Raw genomic sequence first — 14,606 nt, 5'->3', positions numbered from 1 at the left:
GGCGGGGTGGTCAAGTCAGCAGCTCTGGGGCCCAGATTCCCGCTCCTGAAGGGCCAGGCTTAGGCTTGAGCCCGTAACAGATCAGCACAGAGACGGGACCCACACACCAGGCACAGGAGCCCCAGGAAACAAGCAGAGAGAAGCAGCACGGGCTGGGGCTGAGCACCTGACACCCCCGCCCCCACCAGCCCGGTCACCTTGTTCCCCAAGCCAGCTCCACAGCTGGGCCCTCTGAACCCTTCCCCCCTCTGCTCCGGGCTGTGGCACGCACTGTGGCCTCCACTGGGACGCCTTTCCAGCTCTGCCTCAGCAGCCCCCATGGCCCTCACACCGCTGCCCCCAGCTCACTCGGGCCCCCGAGGATTGTGGCCACACTCACCATCCCAGGCCCATCTGACCGACCCCAGGTCCTTCCACTGTGCCCCCAGCAGCTCCCCACGGAGAAGGCCAACAGGAGGGTGCAACCCAGGCTCCCAGACCCCCTGACTCGAACAGGAGCCCCTCACACACAAGCACTTCCGCAGCCAAGGGTCAGGCAAAGCTGGGCCCCGAGCACAGTAGATGACTCACCCCCTTTCCTTCTCCGAATGGAGGCTTGGAATCAAGAAACAGAGTAAACGGGGTGAGAGGCAGGATTTGTCCCTCGGCACCCGGGCCCCACTCCCCACTCCCACCCCCTCCTAGCCCATCCTTACCCTCCCAACAGCCAGGATCTCCCAGACCCCCACCACCCCTGGCCTATACCCTTGTCAGATCGTGGGTGGCAAATCGACCCAAATACCAAGTCAGTACATGAAATTCAAGGTGGGAACAACCACAAGCAGGGACAATGCTTGTGCGCATGCATGCTCACGCGCGCACACACACTCACACGTGCTTGTGTACGTCCACACACACAGGTATGCACACGCCTGTGTGGACACACAGCTAAGTCACACTTGGTTCAATCAAACGTTTGTTCAGAAAAAAGGCAAAACCCCATAAAACCCATTTCAGAGGCCACCAATGGTGCAGTGGCCACCCACAAGCATTCCTGCAGTGTGTTTCCAACAACAGGCAAGTCAGCGTGTTTTCCAGACCAAGGCCAGTCAGGGACCACACCCTGGCATGGCACCTGCCCTGACATTCTCATCTCGAAAGAACAAGGAACCCAGAAGTTCCAGATTTCTTAGGGGAAAGAGGATGGACAGGAGGGGCTTGGACCCATCAGGGCCCCTCTGGCCTGGGTCTCCACCAACCTCTGCAGCCCCAGCACGGCCTTGGTTCGAGCTATGCAATGAGCACCTGCTGAGTGTGAGGGGCCCCAGGGCTGAAGGGCACTAGAGGGGTCCCACCCTCCCTCCTTCTCCCTCTCTCTCCCTCTCAGGAGGAGAGTCCCCACCCAACCCCTCCTCTTAATGCCGTTTCTGCCAGCCACCTCAGCCCTTCCTTTTTTGGGACACCAGTGCCCCCCCAGGGGGCAGGATATACCTTCCCTTCCTCTTCCTCCTGCAGGGCCCTCCAAGCCACAGGGAGCCACCTTGCGTGAGCCCCCATCCTTGCCACCTGCTTTTCTGTCGCCTCACATTTTCCTTTCTTCCCAGGTGTTCAGGTCATCTTCTCAATAGACCACAAACACTAAAGGACCCTATCAGCCCTCGATATTGTGACATAAAACTGACATGTTTATGCTGGCAACGAACCCACGGGTCTTACTTCTGTCCCGTAAAAGCACAAACACTGGATCATGGGATGATCGCTTAGGTACCTGGGAAAACCCTGGCTTAGGTACCTGGCTTCCTCAAACCAGGTGTGTCTACAGAAGGTCGGCAGGTGGACTGGCTTCCCAGGACAGCTGTCGTCCAGGAGCAGGAGTGGGCTTCCTGTGGGTTTCCTCTGAACAGAGCCACGGGAAGGGCCTGGGTCCAGTTCAACAAAAGCTGTGACCCGCTCACTCAGCAGTGTGGATGGAGGCTCTGTGGTAGGCTGTCCCTTCACCCTCCCCCAGACTCTGCTCAGGAAAAGCTGGTGAAAAGGATGCTGACCTCGGGCCACAAGAGTGAGCCCCCTCCCTCTGGAAGACAGGGGTCACAAGGTAACAGAGGGGACACCCAGGCCAGAGAGGAAGGAGGCTCTTCTTCCATCCACGGGTCTCTGCACACAGAAGCAGCCCAGAGGGCAGAAGGCAGATCTTCTGTTTCTGCAGCGCACAGTCCCTGGGTCCCTGGATGACAGACCTCAGGCTGCCCAAGCACCTCTTTCTGAACGTGGCCACGTGACAGCCTCTGGCAAGAGACTCCCAGGGACCATCCACCAGAGCCTGGTGTGGGGTCTAGCCAGACCCAGCTGCCTACTGGTATTGGTTTATTGACCAGTTTGGATCTTCAATCAGTGCAGTGGGTCAGCTCCCCATGACTAGCCTTGCACCCTTGTGACCCCGGGGCCCGGAGCTTCTCTGCCTTACTCTTGAATGAGCGAGGTTACTAGGCATAGAATTCCAGGTGCAAAGGCATTCTGACCCAAGGCTTTGAAGTTACTGTTCCGCTGTCTTCTAGCATCTGCTGATCAGACCTCCGCTGTCAGTCTGACCCCTGTTCCTTTCTAAGTCATCATTCTCTGGCAGTTAAGGTTTTTCTTTTCGTCTATGGTGTTGTGAAATTTTACTATGACAGGTCTAGGGGTAGCTTTGTTTTTATTTCATTGCTTCAGACTTACACTCCTGCAAACTGGAGTCTCATGTCCTCGTTCAATTTTAGAAAAGTCTTAGCCATTTACTCTTCAAATATTGCCTCTTCCCCAATCTTTTAACTCTTTCCCTCTGGGACTCTATTTAGGCTGGGATTTTTCTCAGTTGTCCTCCACATTTTTTGTCTACTCTTTGATATTTTGCATCTCCTTATCTTTCTGTGCTGAATTTCGGGTAGTTTCCTCAGATTTATCTTTTAATTCATAGTTTCTTCCTTCAGGTGGGTCTACCATATTGTTTCCCAGGCACAGATTTTTAAAATCTCAGGGGCTCTATTTTTGTTTCAATAACATTTCTTTAGGAATCCTTTTTAAATCTGCTTATCCTTATTCCCCCCCCTCCCCACTGTGTTGTTCTTTCATTATGAGTTCTGTTATTTCTCTCAAACTTTGTATTTAAACACCTTGTTTTGTCTCTTTCATAGCATTCTACGGTTCCCAGTTCTTCTGATGCTAATTCCAAGTCCTGGGCTTGGCTCTACTTTCCCCCATCTCTTGGCTTTGTGGGGGTATCAGAGCCCCAGTGCCCTGCCCGTAGGATCCGTATTGGTCCCAAGCCCTCACGGACTATGGGAGCATCTGCTTCCTCTCACTCCCTTGGCTCTGATTTCTCTCTTCATTTTCGAGAACTGGGAAATTCCTCTTCTTTTGTTTTGAGATGGCTATGTATTTTTAGAGTTTTACTTTATTCAGAATATTTATGGGGAAGAAGGTCCTGACCACATCAGCCTAATCTATCTTGGTGGCTGTCCTCCACACCAAACTAAACTGCAGTCAAGAGTACCTGCTCAGGGCTTCCCAGGTGGCGCAGTGGTTGAGAGTCTGCCTGCCGATGCAGGGGACACGGGTTCATGCCCCGGTCCAGGAAGATCCCACATGCCGCGGAGCGGCTGGGCCCGTGAGCCATGGCCGCTGAGCCTGCGCGTCCGGAGCCTGTGCTCCGCAACGGGAGAGGCCACAGCAGTGAGAGGCCCGCGTACCGCAAAAAAAAAAAAGAGTACCTGCTTGGAAGGGAAGGGCTCAGCAAAGGTCTAGGGTCAGGGATCAGTCCATGAGGGAGGTCAGAAATAATTTTAGGGGACAGGTAAGGGTTCCTTCTATGTCTGGGGAAGAACCAAGCCTGAAGCCAGGGTTGGGGCGCAGTCTAGAACCAGGATCAAGGCCCTTCCTGTGCCCACGACTGGGTTAGAGCTCAGCACACGACCAGAGTCAGGGGTCCTTCTATGGCTGGAACGAGAGCAAAGTCTGGGACTCGAATTGGGTTCAGGTTATAGAAGGATCGAGCACGTTAACAGTCATGTGCATTGGGACATGCCATGATAAAGATGTTCATGGTCGTGTAAGTCAGGGCATAACCATTATTAACTGTCACGTATATCAGGGCACGGTCATGTATATCTGAACATGCCAATGATGAGGCTATTAACAGTCACATATATCAAGACACACCCACGATGAGGCTGCTGGTGGTCACCCTGGAATCGTGCCCCCCACATACCCATCAAAGCCCCAACACACTCTTGTTTGCCTCCTGCAACTTACGAGGACCTGTCCCATCACTGTACCAGCAACGTTCACAACGGCCCCGTGAGGTCGGCAGCTCACTCTACTGAGCCCTGCGTAACTGACGTGTGAACGGGTGCTGAGAGGGTAAAGGAAATGCGAAGACCACACAGCTAGTGCCTGGCAGAGCCGGGAGCAAAGGTCAGGTCCCCTTTTCTCACTTGGATGAAATGAAGACGTAAAGTCATCCTGGAGGTGTGGAGGACCAGGGGCTGCATGCGCACACGCATGCAAACACACTGGTGAGCCAGGGCCTGATTCGCCACCGCCAGACGTGGTGCTCCCACTGTCTATCCCCAGCCCTGTCACCCTGCCCCTCAGCCCTCGATCCATCCACACGTCAGCTCCCTTTTCAGCCCGCAGACACCCAATTCCCCCACCACTTCAGCACCCACCCATTTACCTCTAACCTGTCCATACATCCACCTCTCGGTCCTCCCTCCCCTCTGCCTCTGCCTGGCTTTGGCCCAGCTCCCCTGACCCGGCCCCCCACCCTGGGCTATCTGCCCACCGCCTGCCCTGCCACTCACCAAGCTCCTCAAGCTCCGCCGTCATGGACTTGGAGCGCAGGGTCAGCGTGGTACTGGGGGCCCTCTTAGGGGGCGGCGGGGCTGCAAAGAAGAGGGAGGCCTTGGACCTCCTGTCCAGCAGCAGGCAGCGCGGCGTGGCCAGGTGCAGGTGCCACCTGCGCTCCACCGCTTGGATCTCCTCGTACTCCCGGGAGGACGAGTCACACTGCGCCAGGATCTTGTTCAGGCTGCGGCTGGATGCAAACTTCTTCATGGCGCTGGGAGCTCAGGGGGCGCTGAAGGCCGGGCTGGGCCAGGGCAGCCAGGGCCTCAGGCGGTGGTCGAGGGCCCCAGGGGGATCACAGTGCTGGCCAGCCTCAGCCCGAGGGCCCACGTGGAAGGCTTCGAGGGCAGAGTCATGGGGTGGGGGCTGGGAGGGGTCTCCCGGCAGGCCGGGCTCCTGCTGCTCCAGCGCCCGCCCCCCCCGCCCCCGCCAGGCCTGGAGGCCGCTGCCCCTCGGGGGACCAGGGTGTGGTCAGCCAAGCCAGGGCCTGGGCTGGGCTAGACCCGGCCAGCAAAGCCTCCTGGGCCCAGACTGTGCCGCGACGTTGGCGCGGGGAGAAGACGCTTTTCCTCTTCCCTCAGGTGCCGCCTCCCCCTTCCCTCCGACAATAAGCGGCAGCGCAGCGTCAACCTCACAGTTGCTATGGCAACCCCGGCCTCCAGGCAGCTGCTGGCAGCGTCGGGAAGGAGGGCTCTTCCATGCCAGGGGCTGGGGGTCGCCGGGAAGGAGGGGGCAGGGATCTTAGGAGGGCAACCTGGGGTCAGAGGCCGGGAGAGGGTTGGCTGTCTAACATCGGGGATTGGCACCCAGGCGGCGCACGTGGGCGTTCGCCTAGGTTCAGGCCTCTGACGTCAGCAGTCAGCAGTCTGGGGCCGGGGGTGATGAGAGGAGCATGGGCCTGGGGTCAAAGGTCTAAGGTCAGGGCACAGAGCAGGGAGACTGGGCACAGAGGTCCGAAGCCCGAACCCTCACCTCTGCGCCGAGCCCCATCTTCTTCAGGCTTCCTTGTCACTGACACCACCTTCATGACGAGGCGGTTCCCGCCCTGGCGGATCAGAGCCACCACCTGCTTGTGCCCGACCTTCACCACGTTCACTCCATTCACCTGGGACAGTCAGGGCCCGGGGGCCATCCAGGTGAGTCCTCCTCGGGCTCGGACAGAGGCCAGCACCCCACAGGGCCGCACAGGGAAGGACGAGCCTCACCTCGATTAGGAAGTCCCCCGTGCGCAGCCCGGCCCTCCAGGCCACGCCCTCCACGTCCACCGACTCGAGATACTGAAGCGCTGGGAAGGCCGGCGTGGGCGTGAACTCCTCGATGGGGGTCTCTGCTGTGGGACGGGAAGAGGGCAATAAGGACGGCGTCCTGCCAGCAGGGTCCAGGTGGAGGTGGCTGCCACACAGCAACCTCCCACGAACGACCTGGGCCGGGGGGCGGCAGGCGGGGGCTGCCCAGCGCAAGAAGAGCCAGCCCGGGAATCCAGGACACACCCCTCTGAGAGACCCCCCCCCCGCCCCCGCCACTCACCCCACCAGAAAGGCCCCCGCTCCATTAGACACGCACAGCAGAGATCCTGGGAACCAATGAGGGAAAGGACCCGCTGCCTCCTACCAACATCCCAAACCAAGAATACAGAGTCACAGCAGGGAGAGGAAGCGGGTGGGGGAGAAGAAAGGGGGGCAGGGGCGCGGCAGGAGGAGAGCAGAGGAGAGGAGCAGAGGCAGGACACAGAAGACACCCCGAGTAGTGCACAGCCCTTGCCAGCCGGGTACCCCGCTCCGTTACCTTTGGCCCCCCGGAGCACAAAACCAAAGCCTTCGTGGTCCCGTTTCTGCAGGACAGCCACCTTGTCGTCAATGACATAATCGCTGACAGAGGAAAACAGAAAGGTGAGGAGAACCCTGCCGGGAAAGCACGTGCCCCAGACAGGATCCCACGGGTACAGGCACAGCCCACCCTGGGAGCAGTCCTTGGACTCACCCGGGAGGCCTCCCTCCACATCTGACGCTCCATCGCACGCGTGCCCACCCTCGCCCGCCTGCCCACCTGCCCCACCTGTACCTGTGTGCAGAGAGGCTGTCATAGGAGCCCACCGTGTAGTGGCGGAAAAGTCGCTTCGTCCGGTCCTCCCGGGTTTCTGAGGGGAGGTTCAGGAGCTGACGGAGGGTCTCATCCTCCAAGTGGCGTGAACTGCCCCCTGAACCACGCCGGTCACCAGCCGCACGCGTGCGCACACGCACACGCACGCACGCTCACGCACACACCCCTGCCCTGGTAGTGCCCACATGGAAGTGGGGGGTCCAAATCCTGGGGTCCTGGGCCCAGCGGTCCTAGGTGAGAAGGCTGAGGGGACCATGCAGGAACTCTTGCCTCTAGGGGTCAGGGTCCAGACGGGGGCAGGAGCTGTGGCTCATCTTTCTCCTGAGTGGCTGCACACAGCAGACCGGACAGGGACAGGGACAGGGACAGGGACAGGGCCAGGGCAAGCACAGAGAGAGTCAGCAAGCCCCCAAACTAAGGGCAGAGAAGGTGTGCGCACGCACACGTGTGGCCTGGAGTCACGTGTAAGTGCTGTGTTCATACAGGCGTGTCTCTGTGACCTGCAGTCACGTGCAGGTGCTGTGCTCATACGTGTGCATGTCTGTGTGTGCATGACCCACAGTCATGCGCAAGTGTCACGCTACATACCCCTGTGAACTGGCACTGAGGTGGCCCTGTGTCTTCAACGTACCCCTCACCACAGAGACGCTCATCCCCATGGGGTCCTTTGCTCCAGACCCCACCTCTGCGTGGGCAGGGAGGGGTCCATGTATGGGGGGCTAGGTCCCCCTATCCTGCTGTCACTGCATCCCACAGAGCTTTATCCCCGTCTGTACTCTTGATCTCAGAGTCCCTCACAGCCACTGCAGAGCTGCCCCACCCTCGGCCTCGCTGATGTCCTGCAAGCCTGCAGGTTCCAGTCCGCACCTCCAGTCACGACCCTCCCTGCTCCAGGCTTACTTCTCCAGCTGCCTGTACACGTACACTGGATTTTCTGGTACCCTCGCACCCACTCCTGGCACCCAGCCCCCAGCACCTCTGTCTCCAGCTCCACCACCACCTGTAATTTCACCCCTCAGCTCCTCCCCCCTTCTCTACCAGCTTAGCATTCCTCAAGATCAATTTATTCATTCAACAAGTACGTACTGAGCTCTTACTACGTACCAGGCTCCAAGAATGGAGCAGAGAACAGAACGAAGCCCCCCTACCCTGCGGAGTTTACAGGCTAAACTGTACAGATGAAGAGAGAGAGGAGACGAGAAACAGGTACACACAGAACGTGTAGAATGCTGGTAAGCGGTAAGAAAAAAGGAAGCCGTTTGGGGCGCTGCAATTCTAGGTGGTCACATGAAGGCCTCCCCAGGAAGGGAGAGGTGAACAAAGGCACGAGGACGTAAGGGAGCAGCCCTCCGTGTGGGTAAAGGCTTTCTGGGACAGTGAACAGCCTGGGCAGCTGGGGCGGAGGGAGCAGGAGAGAGAGCAGGAAAGGAGGCCCCGAGAGGGGACCTATGATTCTGACGACTGTCTCCTCCAGTAACTGTAAGCTCCTGAGGGTAAGGGCCATGTCGCAGTTGTTTCTGTGATCCTAGCACCAAGCACAGCACCTGGCACACAACAGGCGTTCCAAATGCCAACTGGAAGGACAGACAGGTGGACAACTGGCTGGGTGGGGGGGGGGTGGATGGAAGGATGGATGGAACAAGAGGTAGACAGAAGAATGGATCAAAAGATAAATGTATATATAAGTGGTTGGAGGGAAAGAGAGCAGGGTAGGGGGGTGGGGGGATGGATGGAAGGAGGGGATGGGTGGACTGGGTCTGCTAGGTGGGTTGATGGATGAGTAGATGGATGACAGGATGGGTGGGTGAGTGAAAGCATAGATGGATGTAAGAGTAGACAGAGGGGACTTCCCTGGTGGCACAGTGGTTAAGAATCCGCGTGCCAATGCAGGGGACACGGTTCGATCCCTGGTCTGGGAAGATCCCACATGCCGCGAAGCAACTAAGCCCATGCGCCACAACTACTGAGCCTGAGCCCTAGAGCCCGCAAGCCACAACTACTGAAGCCTAGAGCCCGTGCTCCACAACAAGAGAAGCCACCGCGATGAGAAGCCCGCACACTGCAACAAAGAGTAGTCCCCGCTCGCTGCAACTAGAGAAAGCCCGCGCGCAGCAACAAAGACCCAGCACAGCCCAAACTAAATTAATTAATTAATTTTAAAAAAAATAGTAGACGGAGGGACTTCCCTGGTGGCGCAGTGGTTTAAGAATCCACCCGCCAACGCAGGGGACACAGGTTTGATCCCTGGCCCGGGAAGATCCCACATGCTGCAGAGCAACTAAGCCCGTGTGCCACAACTACTGAGCCTGTGCTCTAGGGCCCATGAGCCACAACTACTGAGCCCGCGAGCCACACTACTGAAGCCTGCGGGCCCTAGAGCCCATGCACCGCAACTACTGAGCTCACATGCTGCAACTACTGAAGCCCACGTGCCTACAGCCCACGCTCCGCAACAAGAGAAGCCACCGCAACGAGAAGCCCGTGCACCTCAACAAAGAGTAGCCCCTGGGCTTCCCTGGTGGCGCAGTGGTTGAGAGTCCGCCTGCCGATGCAGGGGACGCGGGTTCGCGTCCCGGTCCGGGAGGATCCCGCGTGCCGCGGAGGGGCTGGGCCCGTGAGCCATGGCCACTGGGCCTGCGCTTCCGGAGCCTGTGCTCCGCAACGGGAGAGGCCACAGCAGTGAGAGGCCCGCATATCGCAAAAAAAAAAAAAAAAAAAAAAAAAGAGTAGCCCCTGCTCGCCGCGACTAGAGGAAGCCTGCGTGCAGCAACGAAGACGCAACGCAGCCAAAAATTAAAAAATTTAAAAAAAAGAGTAGCTGGAGCAGTGGCTGGATGGAAAAAAGAGCTCCTGTTAACATCAGAAGACACAGGTATCAGGAAAAGTATTGATCTGGATTTCAGAACCCTGCCACTAACTTGTGTGATTCTCAGTATGTTCGACAGTCCCTTTTGGCCCTCTCCTTATAAAGCAGGAAAATTCACCTTGGAGGCCCCCTAGGTTCTGATGGCCTATAGTCTGATCTCACTGGCACCGTCCCCAGTGCTCACACCCTCTCCTCCCTCTGCAGCACACCTGCACCCACCACCCTGCCGTCCCCAAAGCCAGAGCAGGCCAGGCCTCTCCTCACCTCCACCACACCCTTCTCCACGCTGACCCAACTTCGGAAATGTTCACAGTGCCTGCCTGCAGAAGGACCCCTCCCCCAAAAAAGACCCTCTGCAGATCACTGGACTCCTATTTTTATATTTATCGACCAAACACAAATTATTACATAACGCAAATGAAAACACACAGCATGCCCCCCCCACCCCCAGCACTGGAAAGAAAGGGGGAGGAGGGAGGATGCCAGCCAGAGCCATAGCTTTGGTGTTCTATGCCAGCCTCCAGGATGCCCAGGGCCGCCTCCCCACTCCCTCCCCTCACAGCTCAACTCTCCCTGCTTGCAACTGCTCCTTTCGCCCAGATGGGTGCCGTGGGAGCCTTGCTCTCTGCTGACCCTGGGCATCGGCCTGGCCCACACGTGTTGGCAGTATCCCCTCCTTGGCCTCTAAGTCCCTTCTCTGTCCCTGCTCCAGTCTCAGAAACAGATCTTTCTTTGGATCTGGGCCTGTTGGAAGCAGGTTCCTGTTCCTGGGCTGCCCTCTCGCCTCTGGCAGAACTCAGCCCCTGGGTCCCAAATCAGAGACTCTGCCCAGAGCAGCTGGCGGCCGGGCCTGCAGGTAAGGACAGAGGTTATTCCCACCCCATCCCAGCAGGCAGCCCCCGCAGGCCTGTCTCCCTGCCCATCCATGAAACGCTCCCATCTACCCAGGTACCTTCTGACACTTTCAGATGACAAACCCCAGAGCCACCCCTGTCTAGGAGCCCCACCACTGCCCGGAGGCCTGTAGCTCCTTCAGCAGGTTGCTCTGTGTCGTCTCCCTTCTCTATGACTCCAGTCCAGCCCTGCCCATCCCGTCTCCGTCTCCCTGCTTCGCCCTGCCTGGGCCATCACCCTAATCCTAAATGACCAGCATGATCAGGACAGCACCCCCCAGACGCCTCCTGCGACACCGCCACAAACTTTAGCCCCTGGTCCCAGGACGTGGGACCAGCCCTCACACTCCCCACTCCAGCCCTGCCACCCGCCCCTCAACACACAGGTTCGCTCAGCCAGAGCCCATGAAGCGTGGCAGCTACAGCACAGACCCTGCAGCCCACTGCCTACACTGCAAACAAGACTCTGCTCCTTGGGCTGCGGAACAGAACCCTCCTAGAGATGAACTAACAACAACTGCCCCCACCTCCCAGGCGTGCTGGGACGAGTCAGTGAACTCTTAGATTTAAGAGAGCTTAAAACCCAGCCAGGCATCCTGACACTGCTTGGAGCACACTGGGTGCCAGCACGTGTAGATCTAGAAGGCCATGCCGTGCCCTGGCCAACAGGCTCTGCCCCCACCCCCATCATGCTGACCACCTAGATGGTCCTAGCGATCCTTCAAGGCTTAGCTCAAACAACACCTCTGCTTTAAAGGCCCTCGGACTCCTTCAGACCGACCCAGGGAGGCCCCTGTGCTCACGCCTGTCACAGCCATGCAGTGTGCCCGCCTGCCCCTCGCTAGGCAGAGAGCCAGCCCCTGTGACCCCAGCTCCCAACACAGGGTCCAGCGCACATCAAACACCTAACAAACACGGGCTGTTCTCAAATTCCAACTCCAGTCCAGACCTCCCTTCCTTCCTCCCCAGCTTCAGACTCAGCTCCAACTGCCCCTGGACCCACAGAGTTCTCAGACCAGAACCTACATTGCCCACCCTATAGGGGCGCACAGGACCCCCACTCCCTATGCAGGTCTCGAGGCCCCTCCTTCCCCTCCCCTCTCCTGTCCAGTTGGCACCAGAGCCCAAACTTCCGAAACCACTCCCCACCTCAACATACCACCCCACCTACCCACGATGGGCAGAATACAGGATGTCGTGTCCCTCCCAGGCTCCCAGCCGCAAGGAGAGCCGTCAGGGTGAGGCAGTGTGAACAGCCAGGTATGAGAGTAAAGGCTCCATTGTGAAGCAATTATACTCCAATAAAAATAAATATATAAGTAAAACTTAAAAAAAAAAAAAAAGTAAAGGCTCCTGCTCAGGAGTGGATCAGCGGCCACACTCCTGCTTCCCTGGGCTCTGCCACGCTCCACCCAGGGCAGGGGTCCAGGCCACACAGGGGTGGCCTCCCCTGGGGAAACCCGCAACCCAGGATAAGGGAGCACAGCAACCCTGGGTCTGAGCCCTTCATGTGCAGAAAGACAGAGGTATGCACCCTGGGTCCAGACACACCACTAGTGACCACCACTTAGCCACCATTCAGGAGGGGGCTCCCTTGTCCCACCAGCTCTCGGGGCCAGAAATAATACCTGCGGGTCGAGGGGCCTCCTGGGTGCGCAGTCAGCCCCGGCTGGGGTCTTGAAAGGACCAGCCGCTCCTTTCCACTGGCAGGACCACCTCAGATCCCAACTCCCAGAGGGGTCCTTCCTGGAGGTTCACGTGGTGAGCAGGGTTGGACCGAGGCTGCTCACCAGCCCCAGGAGCCACGGCCTTTGCCCTCACGTCCTCCCTGCAGGCTAAGGATGCAGCCATCCCCCACCTGCTGCCCTCAGACCATCCTGGCCCCAGGGCACCCATGACAGCCCCTCTGGGCCCAACTGGCCTCATTTCCTTTTGGCTGGCCCAGGCCTCCCTGCACTGCCCACTTGGACAATCTGTCCACTTTGGAAAGATGCCTCTTTTCTCATACTGACCTCTTTACTTGTCTGCCAGCCACACAGCAATCACACACTCCAAGCACCCAGCATTTCTGTTAGAACCATGTCTGGGAAGGGTTGTGGTCACTGAGAGCCACATGTGGGATCACAGACTGGTGCACGTTCATACGTGTGCGTCCCATGGGCACGCACGTCACACGTGTCTCCACAGCTGTCCAGGATCCAGATGCACACGTGTGTGTTGGTAAGTAAGTATGGGGTGAACGCGTGCCGTGTCTGTCATGTACACGAGTTTGCACCTACTTCGAACATGTGTTTGAGTTTGTTCTAGTCTTTTCTCTGTGTACACAATGAGGATCTGCCTCCAAGCAAGACCAACGGGAAGCTGGAAGGGGCGGCACCCTCAGGGGCCACCCAGGGGACGTAGGGGTCACTCACCGTGCCGCGTGTCATACTGTCTCATCTGCACCTCCTCCACGCAGTCAGCCGGGAACCAGCCTGTGCGGCCTTTCACGGTCCCCTCCCAAAAACCGCCCTCCCCAATGCTGAGCACTGGAGGGACAGAAGCCAGACGGGCTGTCAGGGCGGAGGAGGGCGGCCGGAGGGCCACACCTCTCCCACCAGCACCACCAGCCCCACCTCCACCTCCTCGGGCTCAGGCTCTGCCCACCCACCCTTCACGTCTCTCCTTCCCCTCCCGTCCCTTCCTTCATCCTCCTGTCTTTTTCCCTGGGAAAATTTTGGGATCCACACAGAAGACAGAAAAGAACAGATGGGCACAGCACAGGATGGGCATGTGGGGGACAGAGAGACGCACAGATGGACACACTCGAGGGGGGGACAGGAGGCAGAGGCAGGGGCCACAATCCTACTCCTGCCCTCCCAGCTGACCCCTCTCCTCCCACCTCTTCAACCAACCCCCAACCAACCTTGCTCTGTCGCCCACCCCAGGGGTCACGGCCAAGAGCTCAGGGTCATTGTGCTGCGGCCAGGGGATTAGGCCACATGATGGGCCATGGAGAGCTGACCCTCGCAACTGTGTCTTTCTTAGGCTCCACGGGCAGAGAGCGCTCATGAGGTGAGGACCCCAGTGATGACAGAGACCCTCGTAATGCAAGGAGCTTGTCGTGGCACAGGACCCCCTCATCACAGACACCCACATTAACTGTCACAGATACCCCCAGAATGGCAGAGAATTCCCACATATCACAAGCGTTTCCAATGAAGAAAGTCCCAGAAGTGACACAGGACCCCATAATTCAAGGAAGCTCTGTAATAGGATAAGGTCCTACGAACACAGAGAACCCCACCACCACCAGCCCCGAGCATGACACAGAAACACCCCCATGACGAGAGGAGCTTCTGTTGTGACACGGAAAACCCAAAATGACAGAGAATGGAGAGGGACCCACGACAGGAACCCCATAAAGACAGACACCCCTCCCTGACAGAGCCCTTCACAGTGACACAAGGAATCCCCAGTGGCAGATGCAACCCATAATGACCACGGCGACTCAGAGTTCCCAGGGACACCCCTAATAACAGACGCCCCAAAATGGCATCAGCCCCTCCACGGTCGCCGGGAAGCCGGGCCGGGCACCCCAGAGTGGCGCCCGCGAACCCCAGGAGGCCCCGCGCCGCGCCCCCCCCCCGCGACCGCGCCCCCCGCGCCCCCTCACCTTTCACGGCCTCGCCGCGGTGCAGCGGGATCTCGCCCTCGCCCTGCGGGCTGTGCGCCTTCACGGCGATGAACTTGCGGCCGGGGACAGCGCTGTAAAGTTTCCGCTTCGGGCCCCGGGGCGGCGGCGCGGGGGCCGCGGGGGGCGCCGGGCCAGGGCCGGGCACGGGACCGGGGCCGCCGGGGCCGCCGGGACCGCTCGGGCTGTAGACGAACACGTAGGTGACGGACGC

General features: G+C 58.7%; 1 protein-coding gene across 2 annotated transcripts in view; it reads right to left on the bottom strand.

Annotated features, from left to right (window-relative positions):
- SHANK3 (SH3 and multiple ankyrin repeat domains 3) overlaps positions 1–14,606 on the bottom strand; it is a 50,841-nt gene that overhangs the window by 19,395 nt on the left and 16,840 nt on the right. For both annotated transcript variants that reach the window (XM_089921557.1, XM_022596494.3), the window contains 7 exons: positions 14,375–14,577; positions 13,134–13,247; positions 6,922–6,997; positions 6,646–6,728; positions 6,066–6,190; positions 5,833–5,965; positions 4,818–4,898 (listed from right to left, as the gene is read on the bottom strand). In XM_089921557.1, coding sequence (XP_089777683.1) covers positions 4,818–4,898; positions 5,833–5,965; positions 6,066–6,190; positions 6,646–6,728; positions 6,922–6,997; positions 13,134–13,247; positions 14,375–14,577 — 815 coding nt within the window. The remainder of the gene's footprint in view (positions 1–4,817; positions 4,899–5,832; positions 5,966–6,065; positions 6,191–6,645; positions 6,729–6,921; positions 6,998–13,133; positions 13,248–14,374; positions 14,578–14,606) is intronic.

The sequence above is a fragment of the Delphinapterus leucas genome, chromosome 11 (assembly GCF_059928025.1).
Source record: "Delphinapterus leucas isolate spDelLeu-1000000601 "Yukka" chromosome 11, BTC_Dleu_Yukka2, whole genome shotgun sequence".
NCBI classification, from domain to species: Eukaryota; Metazoa; Chordata; class Mammalia; order Artiodactyla; family Monodontidae; genus Delphinapterus; species Delphinapterus leucas.
Note: the sequence above shows the minus strand (reverse complement) of the source record. Positions and strands in the feature narration are given on the sequence as shown.